Here is a 19,450-nt window from a genome sequence, read left to right as displayed (position 1 = left end):
AGTATCATGTCGGTCTAATAATAGAAGCAATATAAAATCTATGATTTCTTATATTTTACATGTAAATGATGTTGAATCATCTCAGTTGCAGTTTGGTTTAAAAGTGCAAACAAAAGAACTTTTTGGCACAACACCGGGTCGGTCCGGGTCGGTCCGGGTTGACGCGGCTGCATGTGACCGCAGGAGGCGTTTCAAGCTGAGAGAAGACAGAAAAGAGTTTCCAGCAGCTCGGAGCTTCACTCGAGGGCCGGACAGTCTCGGGAACACACACGCACGCGCACGCACGGACGGACGGACACGCACGGTGCAGCGGGGCTGTCGACGCGCTGCGGGACGACGCACGATGGGAGACGCACAGTCTGCGCAGCGGGAGGATGCGGCCGCAGCAGCAGCAACATCGGCAGAGGACGAGACCGGGGACGGAACCAGAACCGAGCCCAGCGAGCCGGTGGATGAAACCGAACCGAGTGTCCCGGCGGCCGGAGGCCGAACCGAGCCGAGAACCCGAACCGAGCCCGGCGTCCCGGACAAGGTAACGGATCAGAAACACCTTGTTGGTGTGGCTGCACCAGCCGGAACCGGCGCTCACATCAGCAGTGTGGTGAAACTGACCGAACCGGCTGAGGGGGAGTTCGGTTCCGGTTCGGACGGTACGGCTGCTGCCAGCCAAAACATTAAGACCACCGGGGAAAAGTCCCTGATCAGTGAGCTTCATCAATATCTTTACTGAGAACCAATAATAAGCTCCCTGCAGGTGATCAAACTGTGGGGGGCTTATTGATCAGGTGATCAAACTGTGGAGGGCTTATTGATCAGGTGATCGGAGGATCAGACTGAGACACTGAGAGCAGGATGAGTGTGAATGTTTTCAAACCTCACTCAAAGAAGAAGAACCAGCAGTAAGGAGCTCTCATTGTTGGAGAGTTGAAGTAAAGCCCGTGGGAGAGATGGGATTTCTCCTCTGCTGCACTCAGCAGGAGGTTATTGATTATGTGTGTCCGGTTATCAGGTGGTGAGCAGGAAGTCAGGGTCCTGGTACTCCTGATATTCTCTTTATTTATTTATCTTTAGGTTTTAAAGGAGGAATGAGCAGAGGATGAAGCCGTGTTGGATGTTATGAAGCGTTTTCACTGTTGCTGTAACTGTAACTGTAACTGTAACCCTCAGAGCAGAACCAGCAACCTGCTGCCATCAGGTACTAACTGTTAGTAAACTCTCCTCCAAACTGTGGAATTTCTACTTTAAAATTGGACTGAGCTTTGAACCATTGTCAATTCCAAATGTTGTCTCTGTGCAGTAATTTCCACAGGTTTCTGTCCTCCACACTCCAGACGGGTTAATCTGGTCACAGCTTGAGGATTGTGGAGCGTAAACAGCCTCACAACAGGCAACAATAACCGACTGTTTGTTTACACAATAGGACTGTAGAGCTCCAGTTAATCAGGAATTCTTTATAAAGGTGCAAATTCCTGTGAATTACTCTCCTATGATCCTGATTTATTCCAGTTTATAAGCCTGTTTCAATTGGAAGGCTGCAGGTTTGATTCTCTGTCTGTCCACATGTCGAGGTGTCCTTGAGCAAGACACTGAACTCAAAACTGTAGTGTGAACATGTGTGAATGGGTGAATGTGATGAACAGAAAGCTTTAGTTAGTGGTGGAAAAGATCTAAATAAGTGAAACTGTGCTAAACTGTCCCAAACTGTCCTCAACCGTCCTAAACTTTTCTCAACTGTTCTAACCTGTCCTAAACTCTCTCACACTGCCCTAAAGTGTCTCAAACTGTCCTAAAGTGACCTCAATTGCCCTAAACTCTCTCAAACTGTCCTAAAGTGTCTCAAAATGTCTTAAAGTGTCCTCAATTGCCCTAAACTCTCTCAAACTGTCCTAAAGTGTCTCAAAATGTCAAAGTGTCCTCAACTGCGCTAAACTCTCAAACTGTCCTAAAATGTCCCCAACTATCCTAAACTGTCTCAAACTGTCCTAAAATGTCCCCAACTATCCTAAACTGTCTCAAACTGTCCTAATCTATCTTAAACTCTCTCAAAATGTTCTAAACTCTCCTAAAGTGCCCCCAACTATCGTAAACTCTCTCCTCAAATGTCTCAAAGTGTCCTCAACTCTCTCAAATTGTCTCAAACTGTCTTAAACTCTCCCAAACTGTTCTAAACTGTTTCAAACTGTCCTAAAGGGCCTTCAACTGTCATAAAGTGTCTAAAACTGCCGTAAACTCTCTCAAACTGTCCTTAAGTGTCTCAAAATGTCTTAAAGTGTCCTCAACTCTCACAAACTGTCCTAAACTCTCTCAAACTGTCCTAGAATGTCCTCAACTCTCCTAAACTCTCTCAAACTTTACTAAAGTGTCCTCAACTGTCCTAAACGCCCTCAAACTGTGCCAAACTGTCCTAAATGGTCTCACACTGTCTCAAACTGTCCTAACCTCTCTAAAACTGTCTCAAAGTCCTAAACTGTCCCAGATCTTCCTAAACTGTCTGAAAGTGTCCTAATCTGTCCTAAACGCTCTCAAAGTGTCCTAAACGATGTCAAACTGTCCTAAATTCTCCTAAACTCTCTCAAACTGTACTAAAGTGTCCTCCACTGTCCTAAACGCTGTCAAACTGCGCCAAACTGTCCTAAACTGTCTCACACTGTCTCAAACTGTCCTAAACTGTCTCAAAGTCCAAAACGGTCCCAAACCTTCCTAAACTGACTGAATGTGTCCTAATCTGGCCTAAACACTCTCAAACTGTCCCATACTGTCTCAAACTGTCCTAGTCTTTCTCAAACTTTCCTAAACTGTCTCATATTTTCCCTAACTGTCTCAAACGGTCTCAAACTGTCTTGATGGTGTAAAACGGTCTGAAACTGTCCTAAACTGTCCCAAATTTTCGCAGACTCTGAACTGTCATAAACTGTCTAATGCCTGGTTCACACGGCAGGATTTTAAAATTGTCGGCAGATTTCCCAAACCTAAGAGACCACACATGGCGAGGTGTAATAGTTTTGGTGGTCCAGTGTGTGGTGTGCAGCCACACGACAACATCAACACACCACACACAAACTGATTTCAATCGCGAACATCCCCACATCACACGGGAAATCTCGCACAACCACTCGATATCAAACGTGATTCCAGATGTCAACAAACATGGCGGACGATCAGAAAAAATACCTTTTAAAAAGAAGAGGCGTTGGTCAAAGGAGTGAAGTAGCTATCCGCCGTTAAGAAATCAAAGAAGAAGAAGAAAGGAGTGGAAAGAACGGGAGCATCAAACTGTCCCAAACGGTCCTAAACTGTCTCAAACTGTCCAATACTGTCTCAAACGGTCCTAGCCTTCCTCAAACTTTCCTAGTCTTCCTCAAACTTTGCTAGTCTTCCTCAAACTTTGCTAGCCTTCCTCAAACTTTCCTCGTCTTCCTCAAACTTTGCTAGTCTTCCTCAAACTTTCCTAAACTGTCTTAATGATTTAAAACTGTCTCAAACTTTCCTAAGCTGTCCCAATACTGTCTCAAACTGTCCTGACCTGTCTCAAACTGTTCCAAGTGGTCTCAAACGGTTTCAAACTCTCTCAAATTGTCCTGGATGTTCCAAACTGTCCCAAACTGTCCTAAACTGTCCTAAATTATCAAATTTATGACACTAATTTCCATCAAAACTTGAGGTTTAAAATACTGATGTCGTTTCAAGATAATCTCACTGAGGCACCATGCGTCTCGTTCGGTTTCATATTGTTCATTAGTATTTATATTTGGTCAATTCTTCAGCAATTTTCTGTTTCTTCTCTTTCTTTGCTGAACTGTTTTGAATTAAAACTGAAGGGAAAGACAATGTGCACTCTGTGTTTTTCTCTTTTTCAGCCTTTCAGAAATGGAGGACAGATCGCTGACATCAGCTCTGTAGCAGCTTCTGATGGTCACTGTGAAAACACGACTGCTGGACAGGGTCTGTTCTCTTATTAGAGCTAAGCTACTCATTTTCAATATCAGCTTATTTTCCAACAGAAAACTGACTGGTGGGATCTGGTCTATGCTATTGTTCTGTTCCACTTCAATAATTTCTTTCTTTCATTTTTCGTTCTGTAGCTTTTCTGTTCTCAGATGAAGGTGATTCAAAGCCAGAAATGCCACACAAGGAAGACACAGCGCCGTTGCAAGGAGTTGAAATTCATCCAGAGACACTTGCAGACCAAGTGGATTGTACTGAAGCAGCAGACGTGATCCAAATGGAGGCCAAACACAACAACATCAATGAAACATTTCGCAAATTTTTTAGCAACATTGGAGTGGAACTTACAGTGAAACGAGGCTCCGCCAGTGAGGTGGAACCAACAACTCATGTTTCTGAGGAAGGAGCAGAGCGACCGGAGGACACCAGCAATACTGCAAGGAAAACAGGAAGTGAGGAGAGAATGGAGGCTCATGTAGCGCGAGAGGTCTGTGACAATAATCCAACAACTTGTCCCACACTGATGAAGGGAACGTCGGAGGAGAAAATAACAAGCTGTACCACACCGACAGAGGGAATGTTGGAGGAGAAAACAGCAGAAACCAGGGAGGAAGCTCAACGTGAAGATCCAGAAACACATCGAGACGCCACTGAAGAGGTGACGTGTACAACGTCTCCATCTAATCCCGATGACGAGGCAATTGAGTCGCCACTGAAAAAGTTTTTTACAACTGGAATCTTTTCTGGTCTCAGGAAGAAAAAGACGTCAATAGAATTTGCCATAACTGAAAGAGAACTAGTCGATGGAGACGTCAAACTGAGTATGGAGACGACGGAACAAACTTCACAAGATCAACAGCAGGACACAGAGATTATTTCCAATGTTGAGGCAACTGACAAAGAGCTTGTAAAAACAGAGATCCTGTCTTCAGCAGCACCTCAGATGAATGAAGCTCAATCACCTTCCCCAGATCCAGCCATCATCATCGTGACCGAGACTGAAGTCCTGAGCTCTCAGGAGAAGGTTCAAGGCAGTCCCCTGAAAATGTTCCTGTCGGGTTCTAGTTTGAAGAGACTCTCCAGAAAGCAGAGAAGCAGGAGATCAAGTGACGGAAAGCTGTCCGACTCTGGAGAACACACATCGGATCAACTCCTGTCGTCGACAGAGTCAGCTGAGAATCAGCAGGAGGAAATTCCTCCAAAGTCCTCTGCAGAGGACGACAGTGCCTGGACCTCCTTCATGAAACTCATGACTCCAAAAAAGCGCATCAAGAGGCCTTCCTTAGGCAGCGAGGAGCCCCAAGTGTCCGCTGTAGTTGAAGAAACAAAACCACACGAAGGACAACAAATGTCAAAAGATATAAATATGCCTGAGTCTGAAGAACACACTTCTCATCAAGTCCCGTCAGCTGCGGCGTCTCAGAACAACCAGAGAGAGGAGAGTCCCAGACGACCATCTCAACCATCTCCAGAAGCAGCAGCAGAGGAGGACAGTGCCTGGGCTTCCTTCAAAAAACTCATGACACCAAAAAAACGCATGAAGAAGTTTTCCTCAAGCAGCGAAGAGGCACAAGTCCCAGACGCCGGAGAAGAAGCCAAACCAAACGGCAGTGAGCAGATCTCAGATCACAGCGCAGATGAAGGAAAGAAGAGGAAAGACTCGTCTGTGTCTTGGGAGGCCGTTTTGTGTGGATCTGGGAGGAAAAGAAGCAGAAAAACATCAGATACTGAGAGTGAAACTCCTCAAATGGGAAGCGAATCACCACGAGAAAGCTCAAACGAAGTGAACGAAACTCCTGCTTCATCACCGGAAAAGGCTGAAGATCCTGCAGAGAGTGATGAAGGATCAACATGGAAATTATTCAAAAAACTCGTCACCCCAAAGAGGAAATACAAGGATGAGAATGAAATGAAAGACGATAAACAATCTGATGGTGACCCAACTCAAGACGAGTCCTTCTTCTCCATCAAGAAACTGCTGCCGGTGCGAAAAAAGACAAAGGCTGTTGAGAAATCCGACCAAGTGTCTTCAGATGAGGCTGAGAAGGACGTCACGTCATACGATGAAGACTCTGAGACACCAGCTGTGGTTCCACTGTCCGAGTTCGATTTAGCTGAGACGGCGACTCACATACACACACAGGCAGACGTTGAGAGTTACACAGTAAAAGATGTTGACGCTGAACCCCAGCAGGATCTCCTCCGTGAGACATCGGAGGATCCCCAACCTCATGATGGTGTCCAACCTGCAGCAAACAGCGAGGAAGATTCATCTCAGCAGGCTTCTGAAGCGCAAGTTAAAGATTCACAACCAGGAGACGCCACAGAAGTAGTCAGTAAGCACCTGAGTGACATTCCTGAGGAGGGTCTGATCACGGAGACCATGGTCACGCCGCCCTCCGGCGCTGAAGAGGTGCAGAGAGACGACACCATGGCGGACGACCTGATTGAGATCACGTCTGAAGCTGTGACGGCTCCAGAGCCGCTGGACGTCACCCTGGACGACGAGACGGAGATGATCTCTGCAGTTTCTCAGTTATCAGAGTCTTCAACAACATCTGGCAACACGACGCCGGTCCAACACCAACACAGCAACCAGGAAACAGAAGTGCTGCTGCTGCAGGCAGCCGAGACGGTCTCCGCACACCCAGAGGCCCCAGCAGATCAGCGTAGCTCGGGAATCGTTTATTCAGTCTGGAACCAGATACTGAAAACATTCGGTAAGGAAAATATAAACAACGACTCAAACGTTGATGAAGATGCAGCAGCAGCACACAGAGAGAGAGTTTCTGATGACGAAGCTCCAACAGAAAGTCTCTCGAAGTTTGATGCTGTAGAAGTTGTTGATGATACAACTGAAGTGGAAAATACAGCCGAGCACCAAAAGTATCCGGATTCTCTTCATGAGGCAAACACAGCAGCACTCGCAGGGCAGGATGGGAAAGATGGTGAAGAACCAGAAGCAGCAGAAGCTCAGGATGCCAACGTGGAGCTGAGCCTCCAACCTGAAGCAGAAAATCAAACTCAGATGTTATCAAATGTTTCTGCAGAAGCTCCGGATGAAGCTCCACAGAGCCGTGATCAACCACCTGGAACCGAAGAGCCTCCCTCAGAACCAACACAACTCTCTGAAGGTCCTGCTGACGCTGGTAAAAACCAGGACAATGAAGAGCTTAGAGTTGCACAAGTCGTTTCTCAAACTGAACCTGGTAAAGACGAATCGAGAGAGGAAACGGCACCGCTCGTACAAGGTAACGCTGAGCTGACAGAAACTTCTAGAATCAAACAGGGACTTGGAGCCGAAGTTGATGAAGAGGCAGACGGTTCTCCTGGACCTGAACAGGAGGAATTACCAGAAGACGTCCAACCATCACTAACACCTCCAGGGGAAACGGCACCTCTCCTCCACAGTGAACTTCAGCCAGAGGATGAACCAGAAGCATCAGAAGCTTCAGCTGAAACTTCAGCTACAGCAGCAGGAACTGAAGAACCTGAACTTAGAGAAGAAACTGAACCCAGAGAAACTGAACCCAGAGAAGAAACTGAACCCAGAGAAACTGAACCCAGAGAAGAAACTGAACCCATGACAACATATCAGAAGATGATCCAGTTCATCCTGGACGTTCCAGCTGCAGTGAAAAAAGTCATAGACGAACCCAAACATGAAACAGTATCTCCAGCTGACGCTAACGTGGAGTCTGTGGACGCCTCAGAACCTGAACATGTTCAAGACATGGAGCTGATGGAGATGTTGGAAGCTGAACCCGTTGTTGCAGCTGATGAAGAGGCAGACGGTTCTCCTGGACCTGAACAGGAGGAAATACCAGAAGAAGTCCAACCATCACTAACACCTACAGGGGAAACGGCACCTCTCCTCCACAGTGACCTTCAGCCAGAGGATGAACCAGAAGCATCAGAAGCTTCAGCTGAAACTTCAGCTACAGCAGCAGGAACTGAAGAACCTGAACTTAGAGACGAAACTGAACCCAGAGAAACTGAACCTAGAGAAGAAACTGAACCTAGAGAAGAAACTGAACCTAGAGAAGAAACTGAACCCACAGAAACTGAACCCACAGAAACTGAACCCAGAGAAGAAACTGAACCCACAGAAACTGAACCCACAGAAACTGAACCTAGAGAGGAAACTGAACCCAGAGAAGAAACTGAACCTAGAGAAACTGAACCTAGAGAAGAAACTGAACCCAGAGAAGAAACTGAACCTAGAGAAACCGAACCAAGAGAAGAAACCGAACCAAGAGAAGAACCTGAACTTAGAGAAGAAACTGAACCCAGAGAAGAAACTGAACCCAGAGAAACTGAACCCAGAGAAGAAACTGAACCCATGACAACATATCAGAAGATGATCCAGTTCATCCTGGACGTTCCAGCTGCAGTGAAAAAAGTTATAGACGAACCCAAACATGAAACAGTATCTCCAGCTGACGCTAACGTGGAGTCTGTGGACGCCTCAGAACCTGAACATGTTCAAGACATGGAGCTGATGGAGATGTTGGAAGCTGAACCCGTTGTTGCAGTTGATGAAGAGGCAGATGGTTCTCCTGGACCTGAACAGGAGGAATTACCAGAAGAAGTCCAACCATCACTAACACCTACAGGGGAAACGGCACCTCTCCTCCACAGTGAACTTCAGCCAGAGGATGAACCAGAAGCATCAGAAGCTTCAGCTGAAACTTCCGCTACAGCAGCAGGAACTGAAGAACCTGAACTTAGAGAAGAAACTGAACCCACAGAAACTGAACCTAGAGAAACTGAACCTAGAGAAACTGAACCCAGAGAAGAAACTGAACCCACAGAAACTGAACCCACAGAAACTGAACCCACAGAAACTGAACCTAGAGAAGAAACTGAACCCAGAGAAGAAACTGAACCTAGAGAAACTGAACCTAGAGAAACTGAACCTAGAGAAACCGAACCAAGAGAAGAAACTGAACCTAGAGAAGAAACTGAACCTAGAGAAGAAACTGAACCTAGAGAAACTGAACCAAGAGAAACTGAACCTAGAGAAGAAACTGATCCCATGACAACATATCAGAAGATGATCCAGTTCATCCTGGACGTTCCAGCTGCAGTGAAAAAAGTTATAGACGAACCCAAACATGAAACAGTATCTCCAGCTGACGCTAACGTGGAGTCTGTGGACGCCTCAGAACCTGAACATGTTCAAGACATGGAGCTGATGGAGATGTTGGAAGCTGAACCCGTTGTTGCAGTTGATGAAGAGGCAGACGGTTCTCCTGGACCTGAACAGGAGGAAATACCAGAAGACGTCCAACCATCACTAACACCTACAGGGGAAACGGCACCTCTCCTCCACAGTGACCTTCAGCCAGAGGATGAACCAGAAGCATCAGAAGCTTCAGCTGAAACTTCAGCTACAGCAGCAGGAACTGAAGAACCTGAACTTAGAGAAGAAACTGAACCCAGAGAAACTGAACCTAGAGAAGAAACTGAACCCAGAGAAACTGAACCTAGAGGGGAAACTGAACCCAGAGAAACTGAACCTAGAGAAACCGAACCTAGAAAAACTGAACCCAGAGAAGAAACTGAACCCAGAGAAACTGAACCTAGAGAGGAAACTGAACCCAGAGAAACTGAACCTAGAGAAACTGAACCTAGAGAAACTGAACCCAGAGAAGAAACTGAACCCACAGAAACTGAACCTAGAGAAGAAACTGAACCCAGAGAAGAAACTGAACCTAGAGAAACTGAACATAGAGAAACTGAACCCAGAGAAACTGAACCTAGAGAAGAAACTGAACCAAGAGAAACTGAACCCAGGGCAGAAATTGAACCCAGGGCAGAAATTGAACCCAGAGAAGAAACTGAACCCAGAGAAACTGAACCTAGAAAGGAAACTGAACCCAGAGAAACTGAACCTAGAGAAACTGAACCTAGAGAAACCGAACCTAGAAAAACTGAAACCAGAGAAGAAACTGAACCCACAGAAACTGAACCTAGAGAAACTGAACCTAGAGAAACCGAACCAAGAGAAACTGAATCCAGAGAAGAAACTGAACACAGAGAAACTGAACCCAGAGCAGATATTGAACCCAGAGAAGAAACTGAACCCAGAGAAACTGAACCCAGAGAAACTGAACCTAGAGAAGAAACTGAACCCAGAGAAGAAACTGAACCCATGACAACATATCAGAAGATGATCCAGTTCATCCTGGACGTTCCAGCTGCAGTGAAAAAAGTTATAGACGAACCCAAACATGAAACAGTATCTCCAGCTGACGCTAACGTGGAGTCTGTGGACGCCTCAGAACCTGAACATGTTCAAGACATGGAGCTGATGGAGATGTTGGAAGCTGAACCCGTTGTTGCAGTTGATGAAGAGGCAGACGGCTCTCCTGGACCTGAACAAGAGGAAATACCAGAAGACGTCCAACCATCACTAACACCTACAGGGGAAACGGCACCTCTCCTCCACAGTGACCTTCAGCCAGAGGATGAACCAGAAGCATCAGAAGCTTCAGCTGAAACTTCAGCTACAGCAGCAGGAACTGAAGAACCTGAACTTAGAGAAGAAACTGAACCCAGAGAAACTGAACCTAGAGAAACTGAACCCAGAGAAGAAACTGAACCCAGAGAAACTGAACCTAGAGAAACTGAACCTAGAGAAGAAACTGAACCCAGAGAAACTGAACCTAGAGAAACCGAACCTAGAGAAACTGAACCCAGAGAAAGTGAACCCAAAGAAACTGAACCCAGAGAAACTGAACCTAGAGAGGAACTTGAACCTAGAGAAACTGAACCCAGAGACGAAACTGAACCCAGAGAAAGTGAAACTAGAGAGGAACTTGAACCTAGAGAAACTGAACCCGAAGAAGAAACTGAACCAAGAGAAACTGAACCTAGAGAAACTGAACCTAGAGAAACCGAACCTAGAGAAACCGAACCAAGAGAAGAAACTGAACCCAGAGAAACTGAACCTAGAGAAACCGAACCAAGAGAAGAAACTGAACCCAGAGAAACTGAACCTAGAGAAACCGAACCAAGAGAAACTGAACCTAGAGAAACTGAACCTAGAGAAACCGAACCAAGAGAAGAAACTGAACCCAGAGAAACTGAACCTAGAGAAACTGAACCAAGAGAAACCGAACCTAGAGAAACTGAACCTAGAGAAATCGAACCTAGAGAAACTGAACCTAGAGAAACTGAACCTAGAGAAACCGAACCTAGAGAAACCGAACCAAGAGAAGAAACTGAACCCAGAGAAACTGAACCTAGAGAAACCGAACCAAGAGAAACTGAACGTAGAGAAACTGAACCCAGAGCAGAAATTGAACCCAGAGAAGAAACTGAACACAGAGAAACTGAACCCAGAGAAACTGAACCTAGAGAAGAAACTGATCCCATGACAACATATCAGAAGATGATCCAGTTCATCCTGGACGTTCCAGCTGCAGTGAAAAAAGCTATAGACGAACCCAAACATGAAACAGTATCTCCAGCTGACGCTAACGTGGAGTCTGTGGACGCCTCAGAACCTGAACATGTTCAAGACATGGAGCTGATGGAGATGTTGGAAGCTGAACCCGTTGTTGCAGCTGATGAAGAGGCAGACGGTTCTCCTGGACCTGAACAGGAGGAAATACCAGAAGAAGTCCAACCATCACTAACACCTACAGGGGAAACGGCACCTCTCCTCCACAGTGACCTTCAGCCAGAGGATGAACCAGAAGCATCGGAAGCTTCAGCTGAAACTTCAGCTACAGCAGCAGGAACTGAAGAACCTGAACTTAGAGACGAAACTGAACCCAGAGAAACTGAACCCAGAGAAACTGAACTTAGAGAAACTGAACCTAGAGAAGAAACTGAACCCAGAGAAACTGAATCTAGAGAAACTGAACCTAGAGAAGAACTTGAACCCAGAGAAGAAATTGAACCCAGAGAAACTGAATCAAGAGATACTGAACCCAGGGAAACTGAACCCAGAGAAACTGAATCTAGAGAAGAACTTGAACCCAGAGAAGAAACTGAACCCAGAGAAACTGAACCCAGAGAAACTGAACCTAGAGAAGAAACTGAACCAAGAGAAGAAACTGAACCCAGAGAAACTGAACCAAGAGAAGAAACTGAACCTAGAGAAGAAACTGAACCCAGAGAAGAATCTGATCCCATGACAACATATCAGAAGATGATCCAGTTCATCCTGGACGTTCCAGCTGCAGTGAAAAAAGCTATAGACGAATCCAAACATGAAACAGTATCTCCAGCTGACGCTAACGTGGAGTCTGTGGACGCCTCAGAACCTGAACATGTTCAAGACATGGAGCTGATGGAGATGTTGGAAGCTGACACCATCACCTCAGACACAGAGTCAGTTGTTCCACAGGTAGTGCAGAAGGAAGTCACTCCAGAAGTCATTCAGGCAGCAAAACCTGGTGAAGATCAAACAGCAGCTCTTGCTGACCTGGTAGAAGCACCAGATGTTCTGGAAGCTGCACTCGCCTCCAAAACTCAGCCTGTCCAACAACCAGAAGTACCTGAAGCGCTACCAACCATCACAGTAGACCCAGAGGCAGAAAGCTCTCAGGGCCTGGACCAGGAGCTGATACCGAGCCCTCAGGAATTATACCAGGAACTGATACCAATCCCTCCAGGCCTGGACCAGGAGCTGAAACCAAGCCCTGTGGAACTAGACCAGGAACTGATACCAATCCCTCAAGGTCTGGACCAGAAGGTGATACCAAGCCCTCAGGAACTAGACCAGGAGCTGAAACCAAGCCCTAAGGGTCTGGACCAGAAGATGATACCAAGCTCTCAGGAACTAGACCGGGGGGTGATACCAATTCCTCAGGGTCTGGACCATGAGGTGATACCAAGCTCTCAGGGCCTAGACCAGGAGATGAAACCAAGCCCTCAGGGTCTGGACCAGGAGGTGTTACCAAGCCCTCAGGAACTAGACCAGGAGCTGAAACCAAGCCCTAAGGGTCTGGACCAGAAGATGATACCAAGCTCTCAGGAACTAGACCGGGGGGTGATACCAATTCCTCAGGGTCTGGACCATGAGGTGATACCAAGCTCTCAGGGCCTAGATCAGGAGATGAAACCAAGCCCTCAGGGTCTGGACCAGGAGGTGATACCAAACCCTCAGGAACTAGACCAGGAGGTGATACCAATCCCTCAGGGTCTGGACCAGGAGGTGGTACCAAGCCCCCAGGGTCTGGACCAGGAGGTGATACGAAGCCCTCAGGAACTAGACCAGGAGGTGATACCAAGCCCTCGGGAACTAGGCCAGGAGGTGATACCAAGTCCCCAGGGTCTGGACCAGGAGGTGATACCAAGCCCTCGGGCTCTGGACCAGGAGGTGATACCAAGACCTCAGGGTCTGGACCAGGACATGATACCAAGCCCTCAGGAACTAGAGCAGGAGGTGATACCAAGCCCTCGGGTCCTGGACCAGGAGATGATACCAAGCCCTCAGGGTCTGGACCAGGAGGTGATACCAGCGGACCTTAAAGAGACCAATGAAACAGCTCCTGCTGAGGATACCGTGGAGCCAATGGATGCACCAGATGTGTTAGAAGCTGGACCAGCCATCGCTTGTGATACAGAGCCAAATGAAACTCCAGTGCTTGAAAAGCAAACCATTTCAGAAGGAATTCAAACAGCCGAAATCCCGACAGGTTTAGCTGAGCCGGTTCCTAAAGCACCACCAGCTGAGCCTGCTAGCCCTCAGAGACTGGAAGAGCAAATACCTGAAGATGTCTCATCGACAGAAACTGAAACTGAACCCATCACAAAAACATCTCAGAAGATTTTCCGGTTCCTCCTCGACGTTCCAGCAGCAGTGAAAAAAGTTCTTGACAAGACCAATGATGCACCAGCGGACGCCTCCAAAATTGTGGAGTTGGAAGATGTACCAGTCGTCAAAGTCGACGCAGAGACAGACACTCAGGCTGTAGAACAGGAAGTCATTTCAGACTCAGTCAGAGATGAAGATGACCCTCCTGCTGGAGATACAGTGGAGGCAGTATCTGCACCAGAAGCACTAGAAGCTGGACCAGCAGTCACACTGGTCACAGAGCCGGACAAACCTCCATTACTGGACAAGGACACAGTATCAGAAGACGATCAAGCAATGGAAACATTTACAGATGACGCAACACCGCCGATCAAAGGTATTGATGATCCAGTGGAGCCAGTAGGAGTCATAGAAGCTGCAGCTGCTTCATCATTTGATTCAGAGCCAGAAGAAACAGGATTACCTGCTGAAACAGATACAAAAGAATCTGAAACAATAACAAAAAACAAATTATATCACAACTTGTCTCAATTGATCCTGGACGCTCCAGCGGCAGACAAAACAGTCCGAGATATACCCAAAAATGAAACGGTGTCTCTAACAAACACTACTGCTGAGCCCATAGGTGGCACCAACACTACTTCTGAGCCCGTAAGTGGCGCCAACACTACTGCTGAGCCCATAGGTGGCGCCAACACTACTTCTGAGCCCATAGGTGGCACCAACACTACTACTGAGCCCATAGGTGGCGCCAACACTACTTCTGAGCCCATAGGTGGCACCAACACTACTGCTGAGCCCATAGGTGGCACCAACACTACTTCTGAGCCCATAGGTGGCACCAACACTACTGCTGAGTCTGCAGGTGGCACCAACACTACTGCTGAGTCTGCAGGTGGCACCAACACTACTGCTGAGTCTGCAGGTGGCACCAACACTATTGCTGAGTCTGCAGGTGGCTCCAACATTAATGACACTAAAACAAATGAACGATCAGAAGGAGGAGCAGGGGACCCACAGGAACTTGAATCAGAAACCTTTCAAACATCGAAAGTTGCTGAAGATAAAACAGCAGCTCTCGTTGAAGGTCATGTTCTCTCAGTTGATGCACCAGAAGCTGCTCCAGAACCAAGTAGCCCTCAATTACTCAAAAAGGAAAAAGGTCCACAGGATGCATTAGCCTCAGAAACCAAGGAACATGAACCCAAAGACCAAGCTGAACCGCTGAGTAAATATCAGAAGATCTTCCAATTCATCCTTGATGTTCCTGCAACCGTTAAAAAAGTTATAGATGAACCCAGAGGTGAAACTTCTCCAACTAAAACTAATGATGCACCAGTTGATGTCTCCAAAACCGATTGTGCTCAAGAACCACAAGTGTTTGAAGCAGAAGTTCTTCATGAAGAAAACGATATGGCTGATGACACAGGAAGAGTTCCAGATAATGTTGAACTTCTCACTGAAGATCACGTTGCACCAGCTTCTGCATCAGCAGAGTTAAACGTTGTGCCAACCGTTACATTAAATATAGAAGCAGAAAGCCCTGAACTACTTGAGAAGCAAATAATATCAGAAGACGTTCAAACAGCAGAAGTATTTACAGGTAATAGAGCATCTCTCGTCAAACACAATGATGACCCAGTTCAGGCACCACAAGCGTTGGATTCAGAGCCAAGAAATCATAAATCACTTGAAAAGGAAATAATGTTTGAGGATGTTTCAGCAGCAGAAACAGATGAAGCTGTACCTGTGACGCAAACTACAAATCTTCACAAGATGTTCCAGTTCATCCTGGATGTTCCAGCAGCAGTGAAAAGAATCATAGAAGAAACCAATACTGAAAGAGATACCGCGACTGAGACAGACAGTGGATCGGCAGACACCTCTGAAGCTCAGCATGTTGAAATACCAGGTGTACTACACGCAGTATCGGCCACCGCATCCGATTCAGAGACGCATGTTGTTGAAATTTGTCCTCAATTACTTGAAAAAGAAACATTCAAAGAAGCAGTTCCAGAGGACACAGTGTCTGTCAACGCAGGTCCTGCTGAAGCAGCTGATGTTCTCAAAGTGTTAGAAGCTGCAACTTCAAATTCACAGCAGAGTATCCCTCAGTTAGACATCCAGGAAGATGTTTCAGAGGAGGGTCCACTAGCAGAAACAGCAACAAACAAACCTGAAGAGAAAACGGTGTCCGTTCCGGAAACTGTGTCACGGGCTTTAGAGCCCGGACCTGCTGGTTTAGAAGCAAACGGCCCTCAGCAGCATGAAACTGACATAAACTTAGAAACAACTAAAGATGAACCCACCAAGGAACCAGAATCTTTGACTGAAGCTGACGCTGAGCCTGTGGATGCTTCTGAAACGGAGGATGTTCAAGAAAGTGAAGTGTTACAAGGTGAACCAGCTGCGATGCAGGATTCAGAGGAAGGACGCTCTCAGACTCTGGAACAAGAAGAATCATCAGAGCAGGTTTCCGCTGGGGAAACAATGACAGACCAACCCAATGAGGAAATATCCAAAACCGGACATACTCAAGAATCTGAAGCTGCACCAGCCAGAAGAGTGACAGGAAGTCCTGCAGAGGATGAAACCTCAGCCGCTGCCACACCAGTTCAAACCGCAGCCGAAGCCCTGGACATCGACACAGGAGAGGCAGGAGCTTCAGCTCTGGACATGACAGACGCCGCTGCACAAAGTGTCAAGGACGGCAACTCTCAGGAAAACCTCAAGTTCCTGCAGGATGTTCCAAAACCAGATGTTGATGATACCACCGCTGTAAAAGCTGCTGATCAGCCGGATGAAACTTCAGAAACAACTCAGAAGACAGAGCGCACGTCACAAGAGATCCAGTTTGAGAAAGAAGCTTTATCTGTTCATGTCTCCTCTGTTAACCAGGAACAAAGTGTCTCTCCGTCTCTGGAGGACGAGAACGAAGCATCAAGTGACGTTTCAATACAGAAACAATCCGAATCACAACCACTGACAACTGCCAATGAGCTGGAGCTCCAGCAGACAACGCCGGTGGAAGAAGAGACGGCAGAGGAACCACAAAAGGTGGATGTTGAATCTGCTGAGAGTCTGTTTGAAGCAGCTTTGGTGGTCAGAGTAACAGGAACACAGGAAGTCCTCCATGTTTGTCAAGAGACCATCAGTCAAGCAGAAAATCTTTCTTCTACTCTTGAAATTGAAGAAGTGATGAATGAGGAAAACTTGGTGACCGTTGGAGAAGTTCAACATTCAAAGGACGAACCAGAAACCGCTCCAGAACCAGAGGGAGTCAGAACGCAGCAACAAGTTCTCCAACACCAGGACGCTGTGGAACCTTGGCAAACTGAAGGTGAGTCAAACGAAGTGGAGGATCAGAACGTCATGAAGGAAACACAAGAGGAAGAGTCTGCAGTCGTCGCCGACACGCCTGCAATCACAACTGAACTCACGTCGGGAGACTTCAGGCAAATATCTGAGAGTCACAGGAGTTCAGACGTTACTGTTCATGGTACCGAAGAGGATTTGGAGAAAACTAGAGCCGATATTGAAACGCCTGAAGTGCGCGACAGAGCTGAAGACACAACGTGTACGTCTGAGGAAACAGTGAGCGATACAGTCAGTGAACTGGACTCCCACTTTCAGCTTCAGGCGCTGAGTGAAACCGAACCAGAGGAATCACAGGGCGTCACAATGATGTCGTCAGGCGGTGAGGAGGAGAGTCTCCCACCGCCTCCAGCCTCAGTGGAGACACTGGAACCGGCGCCTGCAGCCGACGCGCCTGAACATCCCGGCGCCACACAGCGACCCGAGAGCAGGGAATGGAGAGAACTCACTGAGGTGGCAAAGCAAACGGCAGGAAACTTGGGTTCAACTGAAAGAACCAGAATCACAAATCAGGACCTGGACGTCGACACCGATTCAAAGGAAACAACAGAAGCAACGGAGCAAATGAAAGTCACAGAAGGAGACACTGCAGCAGGAACAATCCCGGAGACGGACGAGCCGCCGAGTCAGCAAACGCCTTGTGAAACACCAGAGAACCACACAGAGGAGGAGAACGAGCAGGAAGTGTGGCTGGACGCTGAGGAAGACGTTTACTCTCCAGTGAGAAGTCCTGATGTACAAACTTCTCCTGATGTCAAGATGGAAGAGCGACAGAAGAGCCCGAGAACTCACAGAGGCGGCGACAGTGAGAGTGAAGGGGAAGATTTCGTCATCGCTCTCGAAGATCTAGAGATTACAAGTGTCGCTGCAAAGAAATTGATTTGACCCGACTCAGCCACATGACGGTAGGAATAATCAGTCCCTCCTTTTTACAGCTGATCTGTCGAGAAGCATCAGTCCTTCATCAACTGTGGTTCTGTTTTTTTTCCCTCTGCAGGTCAGACGGTCAGCGCTGGAAAAACAAAAAGCCACGGAAGCCTTTGAATTACATGATGAACCAAGTCGGTTCCACTGGCCTTGATTTGAAAGGAAAGTGTGTGATTTCTGAGAGAAGTGACCGACCAGCAGCTGCTGGTTTCTGTGCTTACTAATCATTAACTTTATATTGTTTTCATCACTCAGATTAGGCTCTTATTTCTTGTGTTTTATAGGGAACAAAACTAGGAAGAATCTGTTGTATTAGACCCGGACACAGCACACATCTTTTTATAAATGATAATACATGAAGATACGTCACTTCGTCACTACGTTCATAGATTTTGCCACAAACATTTTTTGTCCCATTAATTATAAATCAACAGAACAAACTGATCATATATTGAACAGTAGTTTTCCTCCTGGGGAAGAGGGGGGGGGGGGGGGGGGGGTCCTTCCCTCCGATTTAATTATTTATTTAAGGAATCATCCACCTTCTCTACAACTTAGATCCTGTTTAGGGTCACAGCTCATGGTGCTGGAATCTATCCCACCTAACTATGGGCGAGGACAGGGAGACACCTGCACAGGCGAGGACAGGGAGACACCTGCACAGGCGAGGACAGGGAGACACCTGCACAGGCGAGGACAGGGAGACAACCACACACATTCACAGCTCGGCCAGTTTGGTGTCATGAAGCTCAGCTGGATGATTTTGGACTGGAAGCAAACTGGAGCGCGCACACACACACACACACTTAGGGGAGAGTTTAGTACTTGTAGTACTTTTAAAGCAATACTACAGTCCAGCTTGTACATAAAGCAGTTTGAAGGCTTCTCAGGCTGAACGTTTCCACTGTGTGAAGAACAGTGCATGTAGCAGGCATGTAGCACGCACATCATATCAGCAGCAGCAGCAGCAGCAGCAGCAGCAGCAGCGAAGCCTTAACGTTATCGTGGCAGCTTTTTGCTGCACTTTGTTTATAGAAACATAGATTGGAAGTTTTATCATCTGAAGGCAATAAAGATGGATTATTCGAATAACTTTCTGGATTACAGTCAGAACCAGCAGACAATATTAAAGCTCATTATTTCCACTTGATTGTAGACGTTTAGCTTTTAACCTCGTCATATTAATGAAAATCTTCTGGTTTTGTTGTCAAAAGGTCTTGAGACTTGATAAGCTGCAAAGAAACTTTATGATTAAAGGTTTTTCTTTAGTTCTGTTGACACATTTCAGCTTTTACTATTAAAATACTGAATCACCGCAAACTGCAGACATGTATTCCCTGTATTTATATATTTACCAGTATTTTATTAATGAAATATTTATTTTATTTGAAATAAAGTCAAATCTGTGTATTTCAAGCATGTTGTGTG

General features: G+C 46.7%; 1 protein-coding gene across 1 annotated transcript; it reads left to right on the top strand.

Moving 5' to 3' along the window:
- Nucleotides 1-244: 244 nt before the first annotated feature.
- Nucleotides 245-19,436, top strand: LOC308120157 (uncharacterized protein). The gene is made up of 5 exons (XM_080480600.1): nucleotides 245-532; nucleotides 3,858-3,942; nucleotides 4,083-14,675; nucleotides 15,945-18,000; nucleotides 18,093-19,436. The coding sequence occupies exons 1-4, from the start codon at nucleotides 344-346 to the stop codon at nucleotides 17,978-17,980; spliced, it is 12,903 nt and encodes a 4,300-aa protein (XP_080336726.1). The 5' UTR covers nucleotides 245-343; the 3' UTR covers nucleotides 17,981-18,000; nucleotides 18,093-19,436.
- The last annotated feature ends 14 nt before the right edge of the window (nucleotides 19,437-19,450 follow it).

The sequence above is a fragment of the Lipophrys pholis genome (assembly GCF_963383615.2).
Source record: "Lipophrys pholis genome assembly, chromosome: 14".
Classification (NCBI taxonomy): Eukaryota; Metazoa; Chordata; class Actinopteri; order Blenniiformes; family Blenniidae; genus Lipophrys; species Lipophrys pholis.
The sequence above is the reverse complement of the archived record's forward strand: the minus strand, read 5'-3'. Positions and strand labels throughout refer to the sequence as shown.